Below are 20,339 nucleotides of genomic sequence, written 5' to 3'. Positions count from 1 at the left end.
AGTAAGGCAGTGCAAACACAGAGCAGCGCTTGGTTTGGCTTCTGTGAATATTAAGATCCTGGACACATGTATAACCTCTAATTACGAAGCTTTCCTTTTCAGTCAGCAGTAAAATGAAAAAAAAAAAATTAATGTGCTTTTAGGAAAGCAGCCACTGTCAGAAGAATGACACCATTTTCTCCACAACAGCGACTTCCGCTGGTTGGTGTTTACACCTTCACATGTTTGGCTGAGATTGCAGGGAATAGAGTCAAATCAGTCCAAAGGTAACAAAACCTGCCGACCAGCATGTATGAAGCTCACTTATTAACATGCTGCATTTCATTTTCCGAGATTTTGGAATGAAGAAAAAAAAAGAAAAAAAATCACTTAAGCCGAATACAAAGTGGAAGCAATTTGCTGATTATGCATCGCTTTGAAGCTGCCAGTAGGTCTCTTGCGGACATGCAAGGCTTCAGCTGCCTAGGTTACCCCCTAATGTATTTACTAACAAGTAATACGTCAACTGTTTTCTTCACTCTGATTGGTAGTCTCTTCACTTGCCCATTGGACCTGCGCACATCGCGTCATCAGCAGTTATTTTGCCCATAGTCGCTTGAGGTCACCTAATAGACTTCACTTTCTATGGTCTCTGATCACTGTGAATCATTCCCAGTGTTTTCCAGATCAAACAAAAATACTTATTTTTGTTCTTCCCAAATCAGATCAGTATGGATACATTTTATTACAAAGGTAAAACTGAAAGAGTATCTCTGTATGGGGATGTTTTTATTATTCTTTCATATAATAACATGAAGACATGACCAAGTGGAATGATTGACCCACGATTCTCATGAATGATTAAAATGATCATTCAGATTTTCTAACTTATTTATAAGGGAACAATTATCTGCATTTGCATTCTTTTACTCTTTTGCAGTTGCTTTTGTTGCTTTGGAATATTCACATTTGCAATAACTGTAACCCCCAGGCCGACAGGACACTGGTAACCGGGTGCATGTCAACAGTTAATATGTTATTAACTTAGCTGATATTGTTCTGTGGGAAAGAAGTTGGTATATTTTTAAGTGCTTGATGTGTGATGTTATAATCCTGTAAATAATGGGCCATGAAATTAATTTGCTTAATCATTACATAAGACCAACAGAAGCTTTTTATAAGGAGTGATATATGCAGGACAACATCTTCCTGAAGAATTATTCCATGAAACTGCCAGGTAACAAGTTAAGACTACAGGAAGTGACAGTAAAATTAAATATAGCAATGAGAAGGGTGGCTGTTCCTGATGAAAGGGCTCAGGTAGTAAGAAATGAGTCATCAAGGTAACATTGTGCTAACACAAGTCTGTTACCATTTGAATACTTCTAATATCTGCAGAAAATAATATTTGCACTAGCGCTAACTAGTTATTTGTTCCAGTTAGCTGGTTATTACAAACAAATGATCTGAAGAGCAGGTTCCTGAGCGTCCGTGCTCACAGCCACCTCTGTATATCTAAAATATAACCCTATTAGGGATGCACTGTCTCTGACACGATGCACATCCAAGTGTAGAAAGAACAGTCTGAAACTGAGCATTCTGAAGTATTTTGGGTCCGACCTTGATATTTGAAATTTGGCAATCAACAATGGCAATATTGGAAAGAAAACCACCGTTATAATAGTAAATCTATGAAAAAAATAAAGAAAAATTTGTTAGAGCTCTCCAAGGTAAATTGCTAAAATGCTTTGTGGGCTAAATCAGGCAAACCCTTTGATTCTGTCTGAGTAAGTAATTATTATGTAATGAATGTATCTTTAATGCTAATCAGTTCTGTCCACACCTCCTGCTATTCACCTTTGTCCCTTGCACAGTTCAAAGACCACTTTACGTCATCCAGAGCTGAGCTGGTTATTATTAAATCTTATATATAGCACTCTGGCTTGTTTGAGCTTTCTTTCATAGACTGTAAAAGATGTATGTAGATATCTTCAGGATATCAAAGTGAGGCCAAGACGAAGTTCTATAGTGACATAGGATCAAGTCAATAAAGCCAGAGTTCTTCCACACACAGAGTCCAATAGAGTGGTCTGCGACCAGCTGACAACCACTGACTCCAGTGAGCTAAACCTGCGCCGAAGGTGAACCTTTTACTGAAATTTTACTTTTGGCTAGTAGCTAGTGAATTTTTCTATTCAGGGAAAACATCTCCAAACAACCGGGGCTAGGGAAACGTTCACTATGGCAGACAACTCTTGAGCAATGTGCACATAACGTTATGACTAAAAACTGAAAGATATCTACTGGAAGCAGTGTTCTGATGAATTGATGGCTTCAGTCCGTAGTTTCAAGTTTTTCTAAATAGGACATCGTGGTGTTTTTGTGGTAAAAAGGATAACAATCGCTGGGTGAGCTTACCCAGTGACTGACGAGTAGCTAAATTTACCAAAAAGTTTAAGACTTCACAATGGGCCAACCAATATTTGACATCATGGTGGCTAATTCTTTTATAGGGAGTGTATGGGTATCATGCACAATGTACACAAGCAGTAAACATACAGAAGAGCATAAAAGACACTTATTGCTCATACCAACATGGTGGTATAATTTTTTTTATACTTTTTGACCCAGCAGTCCTCTAACTTACCCCATACGTTCCCAAGCAGTGTCTCCAACTTGAAGCCTGTAAAATTGGCTGTGGTGGGGCCCGTCGCATTGGGCTTCAGGTCAGGAAGCGTGATAGATTGAGGGTGCACGGCGAAGAAGCTGATGAAGACAGTGATCAGGACAACAATAACAATCACAAAGATGAGGAAGGTGGTTTTGGCATAAATGTGGGCTCCCACCAGGCACACCAGCAGGCACAGTAGGGCAATCCCAGTGCCATAAAGCAGAGACCACCAGTAGCCAGATGGAAGAACCTGGTAGTGAGAAGTGGCTACATTCCCAGCTAGAAGGATGAAATGAGAGACCCATTTTAATAATGTTAAGAAAGCTTAAATACACCACTCCCAATCTTAATGTGAGTTTTTCAAACAAAAGTACACAATTATGCTAATGAGACAAACTATGAAAGTGAAAGTTACCTTCAGGGACTCCAAATGTGGACAAGATGGCTTCAACCAGACCGAGCACCATCAGAGCACTGCCGCACACATTAGCCAGGAAGAACATGATGCCAATGCTGCCACCAAACTCTGGTCCCAATGCTCGGCTGATCATGTCTGAGTGCCATTAAGGCAAAGCACACTTGTTTCATTCATTCACATGTATGTGCATTTCTCTACGGATAGTAGTCTAATAGTTTCGGGCAATATCATTACCTCCCTTGTAGTTTTTTTGGTTTATATTAGCTTAGCTTAGCATAAAGACTTCAAGCTGGGAAAAATAGGTAGCAAGCTGTCCAAAGACCAGTTAGTGAGTTTTGGGAGTGCTGGTAAGTGGATTGTGTTCCTTTTAAACCGAGGCATACTGGCTGTTCCCATATGGAAAAGAAATAGTAAAAACTTATATGCGATTACTCATGAAAGTGGCCACTTTCTCATTACTTTCATACATTGTTTTAGTAAGTATCCAAAACATACAAGTTTCATTATATAATTTTTCAAGGGATCTTATATCTGTTTTCACTCTCATATGCTTTTCATACAAGTTTCACACAAGACAGATACAAACTTTATAAGATTTATATATATCTTTTCCATGTGGGTTAACACCCACTTCTAACAACATTTAAACAAACAGCCGTAAAAAGAAAGTAGACAGGAATACTGGGAGGCTAGATATACAGCAAAGGCAAGAAGCGGCAAAGACAAAGGAAAAGGCTTACGGTGAATTTATAGTGACACCAAGATAAGATCAAAAGACTTGCATCAATTGGCTAGACAGACAGAGACTAATCTGAAAAGGATATGCGTTAGTGATTAAGGACAGAGGGAATTTCAACAAGTGAAAAGTGTGCATTGAGAAGATGGAAGGAGTACTCTGAGGAGCTGATGAACCAAGAAATAGAGAGAGAGAAAAAAGGATGGAAAAAAGATGAATTAGGAAGTGCAGAGGATTAGTTAGGAGTTGTAAGGGCTGCTATGAAGAGGATGAAAAGTGGAAAGGCAGGTGGTTCAGATAACATAGCTGTGCAGGTATGGAAATGTTTAGGAGAGAGGGCAGTGGACTTTTTACCAGGTTGTTTCACACAATCGAGGAAAGTGAGAGAATGCCTGAGAAATGGAGATATACAGATATGTAGGGTGAACAGGTGAAGGGCAGAGCTGTAGCAGCTGCAGTATAAAGTTGATAAGCCATGCTATGAAGATGTAGGAAAGAGTTGTTGAAGCTAGGCTAAGAGGAATTTTGAATAATCTTGGAAATGCACCATTTAGAACCGTGGACATGGTCATGGTTGGAAGGCTGGATCCTCCCAAGTTTCCTCCTGCCAAGTCAGTGCCTCATCTAGGGTCATGGCACAAATAAAATGAGAGAAAACCCGAATTGGAATTGGAAAAGCAAAATTGCTAGAAGGCTTTATTAAGTTGCCCAGATACTACAAATGAACCAAAATCCATAGTGTTATTCTTTCACAGTTACCTTCAAGCAAAAATACTTAAAATGTAATCCTGGCTTATTTACACATTTTAGCATAAATGTGGCTATAATGGTTCTATTGGTCAGGACCCAAAATAAACATGATACTTTAAAGGTGTCTTTAGTACAAATAATCGCCAACCCTAGGTCCATTCAATGTCACTGACAAGTCTTGAACTGCACCAACATACAGATTATATTTGTTTAACTAGTTTTTGTTCTTTTAGTGCCTGCACCACTGGCACTGTTACAGTCGTATGCAGATGGCGTTTCTGTGTGTGTGTGTGTTTTAAGAGGATACAATAAGCTCCCCCGGCATCAAGGGCTCCATTGGTGGAGATGGCGCAGACAGACAGCACGGTCATACAGATGATGATGTAGGCCACAACATACATGGCAATAGCCTGGTAGAGCCCAGCCTGTCCCACTGCAAGTCCTAGTCAGAAAGCACAAACATGGTGAGATGAAGCACTAGAAACAATAGAGACCTAGAAAAATCTAGGATCTCTTTCTCAGACATGGTTTAATTTACCCTGCGGCACCTGAATCAGAAAACCCATAAATTACGAGCATGCAAGGAAAAAACAGATGAATTAATGAGGGCAAGATGAAAAGTTTTTTAAAAAATTCATACAAAAGTCAGTCTGTATGGGTGGGGGTGGCATAAGGGTATAAAAATTCTGCAATATCAGGCAGAACCATACCATGTAGTGATTTCAAAGTAATTAATAAAACCTTAAGTTGAATTCTGCAGCAAACAGGAAGCCAGTGAAAGTAAGTACCCTTTCAGCTGTGTGCAGCTATACGCAGGCAACACAGTGAGTTTAAATACTCAATGTGGGAAGAAATGAGGGCGCAGATACGTACTTAAGTAACTGTCGAGAATTGTTCAGATGTTGGTAACATCTGTAATCTGTACATAGAAAGTCTGACCTAAACTCTTGACTTGCTGGTTGAAATCGAGGTGTGGCTCATATTCCTAATGTGTTGCTTTGGGTCAGTTATCAGTCATCCAAGGTAGGGAGTGACACTGAGAAATATTACCCAGACTATAAAAAACAAAGACTTCAGTTTTATTTATTTTTTTGTCTTTTGTAAAGCCAGTAGACAAAATTCTCTTTGCTTGGAGATGAACCCCAGTAAGAAGTGAACCATCTTTGAAAAATACTTTTAAACATGAACTTCCCTCACTGAGCCACTAATCCTGTGCTCAACTGTCTGAAAGCAGAAGTTACCTATGTGGTGTTGCACTGGTGACACCACCAAATGTGGTATCGAAAATGTGAGCAATTTAGAGTAACATGATAATTCCCCCAAACAAGCAGCGGAACCATCATGAAAATGGCCTTTTGTACTGCAGAAACAAATTCATGCTTGCTTCAACTGTATGATGAACACATCTGCAAAACTCCTTCAGGAAATGAAAAATGAAAGCAGCTCTGTCTTCGGCTTAAAAAATGACTCATCAAAACATTCCAACCTCAGTGAAAGCGAAACTGGAATCACATGTTGGAAGAAAATTCCCACTTCTCACAATAGCATCTGTGGTTGGAATGGTTCCTGACAGAAAGAAATTCCGAGTTTTTACACAACAATAAGTATAACTAAAATTTCTGATATTCAAAAGCGAATGAATGTGCATCTAAATACATTTGGGACAGGATATTAAGCTCACTTTACACCATGCTAGACACACATTTACCACATTATCACTAGTTTCTGCTGTAACCTTTGAGAGGCATTAAAAGCACCATGGTTTCATACACTGTGACCACTACTGCTGTGGATCTCACATGATCTCCAAGGACCAGACCTACAATCTCTTTAAGAATGCAGCAGGCACGGTTAATGAATGCAGCTTTACTTTCTTGTCACTATTATCTTGTCAGTAGGGCATATTTTAGTCAAAGTCTTCATCCTTATCTGCGCCAGTTGTCAAGACTGATAAAATAGTAATTTCACATCCACAATGAAACCCCTAACAGTTCCTGTGCAAGGAGTCTGAAAACAGACACAACACTGTGTTTTCCCTGTGTGTGTGTGTGTTTTAGGAATCCTCACTGCACAGCAGCTGACGTCTCACGAGACTGAGGGAGGGGGACAGTAGTGGTGGTGGGGTGGGGAAAACAACTAACACAAGCAGCAATGCCCAGATATGAGGGGTTGTGATGAGAGAAAAGAGAAGGTGAAGTTAGATGTGACCTCTTTTAATGCTTTAAACACAGAAATAGGGGAAAGTGCATTAAATTATAAATATCTGCTTATTTTCATAGCAAGGTAAACAGTGGATGACCTCAGAGTGCTCCTTACTTAATATAGTATAGTCTATTTTTTATATTTGTCAAATATGTTGTTTTAGCATTATTGAGTATGGTAGGAGGTGTTAGCATACCTCCGATGAGATTGACCGCAGATGTTATCTGTCGTTTAATATTTGGAGACCATTTCACCTTCTTTTGCATCCTCTCTGCTTAAAAAGGGGGGGGGGAGTCCTTCTCCCTAGTACCAATAGTTTTTCCTCTCGTGACTAAGGGCTAAATAGATTTGTAGCCCACTGTGATCTTCACTAGAATCTAGTCTTAACTGTAAGGGCACAATTCTTTGGTAGATTCATGGATATATAGAGAGAAATTCATCGTCTCAACTGGTCCACAAACAAGTACAACCTGTAGGATTTTAATCGGAGCAGAACACTCAGTTACACCTTCCCTCATTTAACAACACTGAGGGAAATTTTTACATCTACTCACTTTTGTATAACATTAAATTCCTGGCTATCTAAAGCTCTTTTTAGCAAATAAGCAAAGGCTGTACATCAGTGAGGTGGGAAAATCTCTCTTACGTCATTCATCCACAGAGGCAGGTTATATGAAAAACTATGTGAGACAGTTTGGGGTTTGAATATTTAAAAAAGCTATAGATGTTCCTCCTCGTGATATCAATGAATGAATGCCGTGCATACAGGTAATGGACATATGCTGTCACACCTGTACTGCAAAGCCGGAATGTCACGGAAGTGACATGTGACAGTGACAAGTAACGGAACATAACGGGATTTAACGTGAAAGTTTAAAAAAAAATGGGGGGGGGGTCACAGTCGAGACATACACCCTCAACTTTGCTGAAAAGTGCACAACTTTAAAAATCTCTAAAGAGTTTGGCATCGCTCTTACCAAACAGGTGATTAGCGCACGTCCGTCTAAATGAGCACTCACCTATTCTGAGAAAGACTACCACGCTGAACATCGATAGCAAGGTAGGGATGACTACACCGAAGAAGGTGGAGAGTTTCTTCTGTTGCTTCTGCTGGGCAGCCCTCCGCCCTTGGCTGCCCGGGTTATGAACCGGGGCCTGCCGGCCCGCCTGTGACCGCAGCTCGGATTCATTGACGCTGGTAGAGAGGCGGTAGTGGAGGAGAGGAGTCCGCTCTGTCATGGTGAAACCTGCTCCCGGACTAGATTTCAAAACTTCATTAAAAAAAAGTGTCCCGGATAAATTTGAGCGATCAGACACCAGAGTTACATTTTCAAGTCTGCCCGGTTCGTGGAATATCTTCGAGCGTACAAATGAGCGTATTCCAACCGTTTCAAAAACCGAAGCAAGTGTATCAGTGGCGAGTCCTCATCAAAAAGAATCAACTTTACCTACCTACATAGCAAAGCAGTGGTTATGTTAATAATAAAAAAACTAAAATACAAATGCGTGTTAAACCTACATTTTAAAACGAGTAGGCCTTTCCTATAGCGTTATAATTCTGTTAAATGCCACATCAAGCGACTGTTGTATCGTAACATCTCATACAACTATATAGAAGAATGTCATGTGACACGGGAATGTCATTTTGTCTTAATAGCGGTGATTTCCGGTTAAAACTCCCACAGTAGAACACAGGGAACGTAATGAGAACGTAATGTAATTATGCCTAACTACCCCGGATGCAAACGGCAGGCAGGTGTATGAAGAGCTACCGTGTGGTTTTCATATGTGTGCGTGTCATATGAAGACCAACATGATTTTTTTTTAATGCCAGCACAGACGACTATACAAATGTTTTATTTTGTAGGCAATGTGCACAACTTCCGGTTTTGTCCTGTGTTTTCAATCAGTGCAGCGTCTTGATTTTCTGATTTTCCAGCGCCCCTTGGTGCCTGCCTGTTGCCTTTGGTCATATGACCGGGTTGGCCAATCACAGCAGTCCATTTTTCCGGCCACCTGCTGCATCAGGTTAGCCAGTTATTACGCTTGTGAACCTGGATACCTTCAAGGTCTTACAATGTTACAATGCAAAGTTACCATTCTAAACTTGAAATTATGACAGAAAACATACTAAATGCAGGCTTATTGTTATTATTATATACTTTATTATTTTTTGAAATTGCCGAAGGCACACTGAACATTGATGAACACAGATCAGTCATGCTCCTTCAAAATTTTTACACTGTAATTTTAAAATATAATTTTTTTAAAAAAGCTATTACATTTTATAGCTTTTTTATGTTTTAAAAGTTCATTTAATATCAATAATTAAAGCGATCCACATAATACAGAGTGGTCCAACTGCTGCCACAGACAGTCCAAAGTCCTCCACAATAAATAAATAACAAAAAACAGAGTGTCTCTAGCAAAGTCTTTGATGGGCACTGCAATCATTCAGCAATAATTGGCTAGCGTATACATATATATAAACTGAGCAGCACTTTTACATGTTTTAAATAAGCAAACACATACATACATTTTGTGCAGAATATATAGAAATAAGGCAGAATACCACATACTCTCTGCATCCATACACATCCATCTGTTATTTATTAACATGAGACATGAGTGCAGTCATTATGATCACTTTTGTTGTAGAATACAAAATTCTCATAAACTTAATCAATTCCTTGCACTCCAGGCCAAGTACACAGAGTTGGGAGCCATCCACAGGTGGTGACGGTGATGAACAATATCTGATGCATATTGACACACAATACGATTAATGCAACCTCATACCTACAGAGGGTGCTACAGTCACAGTTTCTGTTGCACTTTGCCATAACAAGTATGAGCACACAGACAGACTTTGTTCATTTGTAGGTAGCTAGTCATTACACAGATTCCCTTGCATGATTCATCTGTGGGCCAGGAGAGTAAATAGCACTTTAGTCAGATTTCCTCATCTTAAAAGCCAATTTGAATTTTCCTGGCACAGTTGGTTGCGCAATATATCTTTGTAAAGGCAAACAGTGGGCTTTTAGATCTAAAGCACACTGCCACCACCACTATCAACTCTACTATCAGTCACTGTCGGCTCCTTCACTTAAATCCATGTGATTCAAGGTGAATGGAATGTCTTAATATTAGTCATGCGTGGCAATCTGTTGATGTGTCAGTTGCTTGGCTCCAAACTTGAGTACACTCTCACATTTCCCAACTTAGTTGGATGATCTGAGCATATTGACTGCAGTGATCCCTAAACATTTTCTCATGCCAGCATGAGGTCCAAACTTCAATTTATCCACTATTGTGATTTAGGATTAAATATCTGCAGAACTAAAGGCAGCCTTAGTAAGCTGTGTGTTCTTCTTCAAATGCAAAGCAGTGTATAAAAAATTATACCTGGTCAGTTCCAGCTTGTTATCACGGTGATGTTGAGCATGTTATTAGGCTTTATGCTAGCACTTGTCTCCATGCACCGATGTAGGTTTCTCTTTCATTTGTACAATTAGAGTCTTTAAAAACTGCTCTTGTTGCCTTTTGGAAACTTTTCTGCAGAAGCATTTCCTCCATATGAGGTTTACATCTTCCATTTGCACTCAGAGCACTCGCAGACTGTTACCTTTAAACATCCTTCCATTCAATGCAAATGTCACAATGTTCCAACTCCCAGTCTTTTCTTCCTGGGTCCTCTCAGCGTACTTCATTCACATCTTCGATCAGGATCAGATTCCTTCCTTTTACTAAGTGAAACTTGTGGACACTCCTTAGCAAAGAGCTCAAGTTTTCCTTTGAGTAGCTGTTTGGAGCCAGCCAGCACTTTTTTCAGTGTGGTTTCATTTGAGCAGTGCTGCACTACCGAAGGAGACGCTGTCACCAGACCACTCTGTAAGTAAGAAGAACTCAGTTAAGCATTCATTGGCTTTTTTTTTTTTTCAGAAAAACTACAAACATTTCTATATAAAGGCTGCTGATAGCATGCATGTGTCCAAATCTATATGTAAAATTTGTGTCATCTATAAGACGCAGTATGTTGAAAAATTAAAGATGGTTTCATTGGGTCTCATTAATCATAAAAGCAACACCAAGGGCACCTCAGGTGTTACATGAAACAAGTGAGTTTCTTCAATTAATTAGATGAAGTCAAGTATTTTTTTACATGGTGTCCCCTTTGTACTCATTCTCTAAATATTCCTGTTTTTTCTCTGTCTTTTCCAAGGGTATATGTTGTCAAGTAGTTTGAATTCTCCGTATTTGTAACAAACTATATACACAGCCTACACTCACTGGCCACTTCATTTGTTCCTTACTAGTACCAGGTTGGACGCCCTTTTCCTCACTGCCTTAATTCTTTGTGGCATAGATTCAAGAAGGTGCAGGTCCTTATTTGACTTTTATCGCCTTAAAAATGTGCACAACATTTAGGAAAAGTAGTGTTATGATGCATTACCTGAAGGTTATTTTTGACAAGTATCAGATAATTGCGGACAATAGCACGCAGGTCAACCAAGCAGCTCTGATTTGTTTTAGCCTGCTCTAAACCGTTGTGTAACATTTGGAGGGATGCCAGTACGTCAGCATGCTTCTCCTGGAGCTTGAAAAAAAAACAAACACAAACACAAAAACGATTACAACTTTGCTATCGGTTACAATCCCAACATACGTGACGGTATCGTGGTCCCATTAATGTTCAACAATACAAATAGAGCATATCAACATATGCTGACATCCAGATGACCTGTTTTTAGGGGAAAATAGTAAAGCTTTGTATGTGAAACTTATACTGGAATCAGCAAACTGAAAGATCGTTTGAAGCCTGAGTTGTAATGTTGCAGCCTCAGTTTTACAAATCAAAATATTAAACAGAAAAAATCATTAAAACAATCATTTCAGTAATGCTGGAAAAATATCATGCCTTATAAATTTGCAGTGCCACCTTCTTTCAGGTCTATCTGTCCACTTAATGCATGTTATTACTTCCTATCATTCCCACAGTGAAGTTCAGATTGGGCAATATGTGTTTACTAAAGGCCTACAGTTGTCTGCACCATCATGCACGCCAGCATCTTAATGTTGGCAATGTGAACTTTGGATTGTGTCCATTTCTGATGAATTTCATTCAGGACTTGAAAAGGAATTAAGTTCAGTAGAATTTCACTCATTATTCATATCATCATGTCCCCATGTACGATATGAATAAATGAACATGAATGATGCAAAGTTTATTTTTAGATGCTTCTTCCATGCCATACCTCTCACTCATAGGCGAACAGCAGCAGGCAGTCTGAGCGGGGTCATGCTAAATTCTTTCCTTCCAAAGTCTTTATCAGATTTATCTTAGCTGTTATGGCCTTTGTTTCTCTTTCGAGAGTTTTGAACTGCACATTTTAGTCAGTCTAACAGCTGATGTGAAGTTATCGCAGTTCAGTGAATCTCATTTGATAAGAAATGATTAAAATGTTTGTTGTTGGCTTTTTCAATGATTTTTTATTAAAGCATTTTACTTTTAATCACTTTTGATATTTAGTAATATATCTGCAGACCTAATATTAATTCCAACAATCAGGTGTGTTTTGTGTTTAGAACAAATTGTCAGCACGTCCGCATTCTTATTGTTAGCAGTGTTTGCAGGGGCTTATGCAAGGAGACATGACTGGGCCTCCCAGGTGCCTACCTATTGATGCAGTTGGGCTACAGTACTGCTAGTCTTACAATGCACAGTGCCATTCGCTGATAGCACAGGACCAGTGATTAGGGATGGGTATCGAAAACCGATTCTTGTTGAGAACCGGTTCCCACTGTTTCAATTCCTTGGAATTGTTTGCCATTTTTGCAAACGATTCCCTTATTGATTCCAGTCGCCCCGAATGATGTCACCACGTTGCGGAGCGTCATTTACCTGGCAGGAAACATGGCGGCTCAAATGCTCAAAAGTTTGATTATACTGATTATACGGATGACAACAGGGCAACTTGCAATACTTGCAAAGTAGATATTTCATTTAAGGGAGGAAACACTACGAATATGCAAAAGCATTTGCTCACAAAACACGTGATAACCTTAAATGAATGTCGTGTTTTTTAATTCCGCTCCGGACTCGTGAATCTCAACCCAGCAGCAGCGGTAACGTTTGCACGTCCTCTCCCGTTAATATGGCAGGTAAATAATCAACTAATAGTGCATATTATGTTAGCGCGATCTGCCTTATTACAAAACCTGCCATTACTGTGCGTTTAGGTGACCATGATGAGAGAGACAGACAGAGTCTGGCTGGCTCAGATGCTGGCAGTTCTCACTGCAGTCTACCGGCAGCGTCTCAGGCCAGGATAGACGAATGTCACCGAGCAGTGACTAAGTTTGTGGTAAAAGGCTTGCACCCATTTGCCACAGCAGATGATTTTCAGTAAGTGAATGTGTTTAATTGTAGGCAGGGACATTACTGGATATTCTTGTGTAATTGCTACTGAATAATTTATGTTATACTTTATTATTGCTACAGAAGAATATTTATTTTATTATTTTACATTTACAATTTATTTTCCTGAGGACCCTGTGACACCCCATTGAAGAGCTGTAGGCTGTGGATCTCTTAAGATCTCACTGTTGGGTTTGTAAGGCCATGTTACTCCTAAATTTCTATCTTGTTCAAAGAGAAGATATAAAACAAAGTTCTAAGCTAATCAACCTTAGTGTTCTTTTAAAAAAAAAATAAGAGAATCGATAAAGAATCAAATCGTTAAACAGAATCGAAAATGGAATCGGAATCGTGAAAATCTTATCAATACCCATCCCTACCAGTGATAGACTATAACTTAAAATACACACTTCACAGAATTGCTGCTTGATGTCCTTAAACATGTCACTTCGTTGCTCGTTGTTTTGCAGATTTTCAAATATATAATCTATAAATCTATGGGCAGAGTCAGGGCAGAGTGTATATACAGTAAAAATCTATTATAGTTACCAGTAACAACACTGACAATGCTGTCAGACCGGAATAGCAGCAGATTTTGGCGAGTGCAACGTAGTGGGAGTATATTACTTCCATGGAAGTCTGTGCAGTATGTGCCAGAACTTTTTCTGTCTAGTTTTGTGCATGTGACACAACTGACTGTGATCCACTACATTATATCTCTTCTAAACCTCTTCTAAGCCCTTGAGACAGCCTTAAAAACACAAGCTGTTACTGAACTTTTTAACAAAGTAGAAATTGCTGTTTGAACAGAAGACAAGAATGCTGCTTTGTTTAATTGTCTTCTGTATTCTTGGTGAAGCTTATTGCAGTTAACTAACTGAAAAAAAAGTTTAAAAGTAAGAAATAACTGAAGTTAGACTGTACACTTGCAGACAAAATAAAATGAGACTTGGTCAGTGGCCACTGACGCATACATTTACTGAGAGTAGGATGTCTGGTAGCCTACTCTTATATTTGTTGACAAACTGTTTTTGCTAAACATACTTCGGTTGTACTTACAGTTTTATTATTCCATTCTGCGGGTCGTATTGCGGTACATAGCCGTACTGAAGAGGGCAGCTTCTCTGAGACGCTGCACTTGAGTACCTGAGTACATCAACAACAGCACATTATCCATGCAGTCATGAAAATGACTCACTTTGTTAAACAAAAAGAGTCAAGATCTTTCAATAAAAATTCAAAATAAATATATAAATAAATGTTATAATTGTGCCTCCTAAAATGTGTACATTTAAAAACTGCTTATCAGCATCCCCACATTTACATTGTTTTAATGTTACTTTGGTAGATTGATAAAATGCAGAAATCATTTCCTCACCTGCTTTTTAAATCTATTCATCAGTTCATCCCTAACACATTTTTTGCAGAACTGCAAAGACAGTGATGTTGCATGAACTTCAGGTCGGTGGGTAAAAATCATTCCTGTCAGCAGCAGCAGCAGCAGAAGTCCTGGAGGAGCACACAACGGAGATGACTGACGAGCCATCTACCTCATTCATGCAACAGCAGACACAATTTAACCTATCTGTGTTTGTTTCATTATATCTCCTCCCCTCTTTTAGTTACCACTCTAAGTAACTATGAGTCTCACTGTCGTTTTATCTCCTCCTCTTCTCTGCGAGTACAAGCAGCATACTTACTGCTATGCGCCATAACCCGCTCCTGGACGCATGGTTTCCTTAACTATGGTTCCTCAACCTCCATTCTTCTTCTTTTTGTTGCCATAAAAATTAGGGCATATGTTCAGAAATCATTTCGTATTAATCATATAGTCTCTTTTCAGTCTACAAAGCTCCAGCAGAGTCCCAGAAATACTGGCATCAAGATTCCATTCAGCTATTTTCTCTTTCACTTGTTCACCGCAATAAAGCGTGTATTGAGAGGGGCTCGTGGCTTTGCTGTGACCTTTAGAGAAAGAAGTCTGTGTATTTGACTTAGCCCGAAGTTAATATTTGACTCTGGTTCAGTGCAAATAAGACCAGAGAGGCACCACATAGACCCAGACTATAGTAACCAGTTATGACACCATGATGCAGACATATGGAACTCATAATGAAATACTGTAGTTAATTTCGCTCTTATAGTGCTCTGTTTTGGGTCATAAGGCACTAGGCTAGAGAAGGCTTTTGTGACAACAACATTGTTTCAACTGCTGCTTTTGGCACATCCAGTAATGGTCAAGCCATGTTCATTGCTCATAGAGGAATCCAGTTTGTTTTGGATCACCATCATAGAAAGAAAAGATACCAAAATAAAAGTGATGAAACCATTGGAGGAGACCCTCTCCAGAACAGACATGCATGCTACAGTGGGGCAAAAAAGTATTTAGTCAGCCACCGATTGTGCAAGTTCCCCCACCTAAAATGATGACAGAGGTCAGTAATTTGCACCAGAGGTACACTTCAACTGTGAGAGACAGAATGTGAAAAAAAAATCCATGAATTCACATGGTAGGATTTGTAAAGAATTTATTTGTAAATCAGGGTGGAAAATAAGTATTTGGTCAATAACAAAAATACAACTCAATACTTTGTAACATAACCTTTGTTGGCAATAACAGAGGTCAAACGTTTACTATAGGTCTTTACCAGGTTTGCACACACAGTAGCTGGTATTTTGGCCCATTCCTCCATGCAGATCTTCTCGAGAGCAGTGATGTTTTGGGGCTGTCGCCGAGCAACACGGACTTTCAACTCCCGCCACAGATTTTCTATGGGGTTGAGGTCTGGAGACTGGCTAGGCCACTCCAGGACTTTCAAATGCTTCTTACGGAGCCACTCCTTTGTTGCCCGGGCGGTGTGTTTTGGATCATTGTCATGTTGGAAGACCCAGCCTCGTTTCATCTTCAAAGTTCTCACTGATGGAAGGAGGTTCTGGCTCAAAATCTCACGATACATGGCCCCATTCATTCTGTCCTTAACACGGATCAGTCGTCCTGTCCCCTTGGCAGAAAAACAGCCCCATAGCATGATGTTTCCACCCCCATGCTTCACAGTAGGTATGGTGTTCTTGGGATGCAACTCAATATTCTTCTTCCTCCAAACACGACGAGTTGAGTTTATACCAAAAAGTTCTACTTTGGTTTCATCTGACCACATGACATTCTCCCAATCCTCTGCTGTATCATCCATGTGCTCTCTGGCAAACTTCAGACGGGCCTGGACATGCACTGGCTTCAGCAGCGGAACACGTCTGGCACTGCGGGATTTGATTCCCTGCCGTTGTAGTGTGTTACTGATGGTGACCTTTGTTACTTTGGTCCCAGCTCCCTGCAGGTCATTCACCAGGTCCCCCCGTGTGGTTCTGGGATCTTTGCTCACCGTTCTCATGATCATTTTGACCCCACGGGATGAGATCTTGCGTGGAGCCCCAGATCGAGGGAGATTATCAGTGGTCTTGTATGTCTTCCATTCTCTGATGATTGCTCCCACAGTTGATTTTTTTCACACCAAGCTGCTTGCCTATTGTAGATTCACTCTTCCCAGTCTGGTGCAGGTCTACAATACTTTTCCTGGTGTCCTTCGAAAGCTCTTTGGTCTCGGCCATGGCGGAGTTTGGAGTCTGACTGTTTGAGGCTGTGGACAGGTGTCTTTTATACAGATGATGAGTTCAAACAGGTGCCATTCATACAGGTAACGAGTGGGGGACAGAAAAGCTTCTTACAGAAGACGTTACAGGTCTGTGAGAGCCAGAGATTTTCCTTGTTTGAGGTGACCAAATACTTATTTTCCACCCTGATTTACAAATAAATTCTTTACAAATCCTACCATGTGAATTCATGGATTTTTTTTTTCACATTCTGTCTCTCACAGTTGAAGTGTACCTCTGGTGCGAATTACTGACCTCTGTCATCATTTTAAGTGGGGGAACTTGCACAATCGGTGGCTGACTAAATACTTTTTTGCCCCACTGTATATGGGTAAAGCAAGCAAGCTGAGGTTTCCCCATGAATGCACTTTACATTCAAGTGGCATTCTTTGAATGTTTCCTGCAAGGGTGTGGCACAGGAGACAGAAAATACAGCAAGCTACTTTCAGCAGCTCCCATATTCACATGAGGTCACCACAACAAGAAACTCCACTCCCCATCTTTGATTTGTTTTTTACACCATATGCCTTTCCTTACACAACCCCAAAGGGATTTGTGTCTCCTGCTGTGAATCTTTTGTTTATTAAATGATTGTGTAAACCATTACACCAGAAACACAGACAAGAAAATTCAGCAGTGGAAGCTACTCACTACTCGCCTTTCCCGAGTGATCTCTATATGGTGAGCAAAATGCAAAAATATTTTTTGCACACTACTCAGGTCATTTAATTGTCACTGCAGTCACACATGTAGAGTGTAATAGACAGCAAGAGATATTTTCATCATAAATGTATTTTCTCAAATAAACTAAATATATGTAGTTAAATATTTTGTCAATGTTTTTGTATGGATGTGCCCTATTTTCATGAGGCATTGTTAGACAGTTCTTTTTAAAGGGAATATCTGGTTTGAACCTTCAGGTCCTCAGGTGTGCTACCTGTACTTTGGGAGAATTCTTTTCAGGTACTCCAGGCTCACTGTTTCACATAGCAGTTGAGAAAGTGAGTCATTAAGAAAGAAGGTGGAGCTTGTTGAAAGAAATATCAGCAAGGACAAGTACAATAGCTGAAAGTGTTATGGGATAACAACAAGTCTACACGTGAACTTCGGTACTATTTCGCAATATATTAGTATCAGCAGGTCCTGAGTTGGATTCTACCACCTGGCTGGGGCCTTTCTGTGTGGAGTTGGCATGTTCTCCCCAGGTTTCTGTGGGTTCTCTCTGGATACTCTGGCTTCCTCACACAGTCCAAAGACATGCACTTAGTTGGGTAAGGTTAACTGGTAATTCTAAATTGCCCATAGGCGTGAATGTGAGTGTGAATGGTTGTCTGTTGTCTGTCTCTACCCTGCCTCTCACCCCATGGTAGCTGGGATACCATGGACAGATGGTGTAGTATTTTCAAAATGTATGAATTTGGCTCACTGGAGCAATCGAATAACTCCTCTTGAGCGCCAATTACCTCAGTGGGTGAGCGAGGGAACATGTGCCACTTGCCTGATGCGTAACAGCCTGGGATCGGGTCTGACCTACGGCCCTTTCCCTTCTCTCTGTCCCCACCTTCCTGTATATCTTGACTGCTCCGCAAAGACAGAAAATACCCATATGTCACTAGCCCCCCAAACCCTTCTCTGAATATGAAAAAAATTTGCTTAGTCCAACCCACTTCTGAATCCTAACTCTCCCATGCTACAGTAACAAATTCATACATTTGTGTGAGCCCTTTGAGATTACAGGCTTTGACAAACTTCTCTGGTATTATGTTAAGCAATACTGCAACTATGTGATCGTGGTTCACAGGAATTCCCATGAGGAATACCGGGGACCTTGCCAAAACAGATAATCACACTGATCACAGAAGTCTGTTCATGCTTGTCTAAGATGTTTTTATCACACACATTGTCATCGTTAATTATTGTTTTAACGTACAAAACACTGATCTTTTAGTGCAAAATAATATCCCAGATCCTGACTTGACTATATCACTGTTGTTTTTGCAAGCTTTTGTGCACGTGTGTGTGTGTGTGCGTGTGTGTGTGTGTGTGTGTGTGTGTGTGTGTGTGTGTGTGTGTGTGTGTGTGTGTGTGTGTGTGTGTGTGTGTGTGCCTGCATGCACAAGTGGGTTTTTGTGGTGCATTATCTTGCAGCTGTGAGTCTCTGCAGGAAGAGCCATAACCATGGCAACGCCAGGCAATAAGTACCTTTCAAAAGGCTGGCCTCCTCTCTCCTGCTCCCCACTAATCATATTCTCCTACTCCCTCTCTCTCTCTTTGTCTGTCTCTCTCTTTCCATATTTTATCTGCTTGGTCATTCCACCGGTTTCACCCCTTCATAACCAGCTGGGAGGCATACTGGACACCACAACAAGAATACATCTATTCAGCTGGGCTCCTCCTATTCTGCAGTTTCACTTTGTGAAAGGCCACAGGAGGATACCACTTCCCATTCGAACATCTCTGCGGTTTGCTAAAAGGACATCTTTATAAACAGACGTTGCACGCGTGGTCTCTTTTGTTTGGAAGAACGGATTTCGAATGCTGCTTCTACTGACTGATGCCTTGTGAAGACCATGGCTGTGTACATGCAGTCAGACAGCTGTGGATCTCAAACAAAAAATTGATGTAGTGTATCTACAATGACATTGCATTTAGACAGAACACCTAAATAGCAATGAAACACGGTTCTTCTGAAATAACGAGCAAGGAGTTGACTGTGGGAAGATGCAGAAGGGGAGAGGATGAGGGCAAAGACACAGATTGTTTGCAGCAGTTCCCCCACTGTCCAGCTTGTAAACAAGACTATGACATCACTCTGATCCTGCCATGCTCTCACACCATGTGTGGTCAGTGTGTAGCAGCTGGAGAGGGAGCGAGGCTACGCCGTCAACCCATGTGCTCTGTGCGGTGCCCCTGTTGTCGGCATCCTGTGGAGCTGCCGTGCTTGACCTGGTCATCTGCCATATCTTGCCTCCCAAAACATCCCAGCATGAGATCTAATCATGTCAACAGAGAGGCCTCACCTGAGGATCACCCGCCACATGTGCAGGTCAGATGTCCTTTAGGGAAATTCTGGCATTTCCACTTAAACACAATGTGGTCTAGGTAGGCTAGGTAGGTACTCTGCCTTTTGGGGTCTGGGATAGTAGCCATAAACCTGATAGCACATTTAAAAAAAAAATAGATTGTCTAACCCACTTCCGAATCCTAACTCTCCAATGCTACATTCACAAGAGGGAGTTATTACTGTTGGTAAGATAATACTACACTGACAATAACCATTTATAACCCAGATCATGACTTGATTATATCACTGTTGTTTTTGTAAGCTTTTGTGCAGTTATACTTACAGATCATACCTAATATCTTTAAAACTTATTAGCTATTATACCTTTCCACATTTCACACATGTATTGCAATAATATTGTTGGGATTTTGTTGACCACCATTATTATGAATTGTAATGTGACAGCGCTAATAAAAAACAAACAGATAAAGCCAGAAGAGTCTGTCAGTTGGT

At 40.4% G+C, this 20,339-nt stretch overlaps 2 protein-coding genes and 1 long non-coding RNA gene across 4 annotated transcripts in view; 1 reads left to right on the top strand and 2 right to left on the bottom strand.

Moving 5' to 3' along the window:
• Nucleotides 1–8,353, bottom strand: part of LOC308401152 (solute carrier family 12 member 9) — an 84,844-nt gene extending 76,491 nt beyond the window's left edge. Inside the window, exons 1-4 of the mRNA XM_080889254.1 lie at nucleotides 7,776–8,353; nucleotides 4,862–4,996; nucleotides 3,066–3,203; nucleotides 2,627–2,929 (exon numbers count right to left, since the gene is read on the bottom strand). Coding sequence (XP_080745380.1) covers nucleotides 2,627–2,929; nucleotides 3,066–3,203; nucleotides 4,862–4,996; nucleotides 7,776–7,995 — 796 coding nt within the window. The 5' untranslated portion in view covers nucleotides 7,996–8,353. The remainder of the gene's footprint in view (nucleotides 1–2,626; nucleotides 2,930–3,065; nucleotides 3,204–4,861; nucleotides 4,997–7,775) is intronic.
• Nucleotides 8,354–8,995: 642 nt separating this feature from the next.
• Nucleotides 8,996–15,000, bottom strand: LOC308400812 (uncharacterized protein; the record flags this gene model as incomplete). 2 transcript variants are annotated; one of them, XM_080888793.1, is made up of 5 exons in its annotated part: nucleotides 8,996–10,645; nucleotides 11,210–11,353; nucleotides 14,234–14,320; nucleotides 14,553–14,683; nucleotides 14,875–15,000. In XM_080888793.1, the coding sequence occupies 5 exons, from the start codon at nucleotides 14,885–14,887 to the stop codon at nucleotides 10,463–10,465; spliced, it is 558 nt and encodes a 185-aa protein (XP_080744919.1). In that variant the 3' UTR covers nucleotides 8,996–10,462. The 2 variants fall into 2 exon arrangements, with proteins under 2 accessions (XP_080744919.1, XP_080744918.1); XM_080888792.1 differs by lacking the exon at nucleotides 14,875–15,000 and having other exon boundaries at nucleotides 14,553–14,720.
• LOC308400813 lies at nucleotides 12,654–14,734 on the top strand. The gene is made up of 3 exons (XR_013972422.1): nucleotides 12,654–12,918; nucleotides 12,997–13,162; nucleotides 14,602–14,734. It is a non-coding gene; the product is annotated as an uncharacterized lncRNA (long non-coding RNA).
• Nucleotides 15,001–20,339: the final 5,339 nt, after the last annotated feature.

The sequence above is a fragment of the Rhamphochromis sp. 'chilingali' genome, assembly GCF_963969265.1.
Source record: "Rhamphochromis sp. 'chilingali' genome assembly, chromosome: 8".
In the NCBI taxonomy this organism is placed as follows: domain Eukaryota; kingdom Metazoa; phylum Chordata; class Actinopteri; order Cichliformes; family Cichlidae; genus Rhamphochromis; species Rhamphochromis sp. 'chilingali'.
This window is presented reverse-complemented; position numbering and strand designations above follow the sequence as displayed.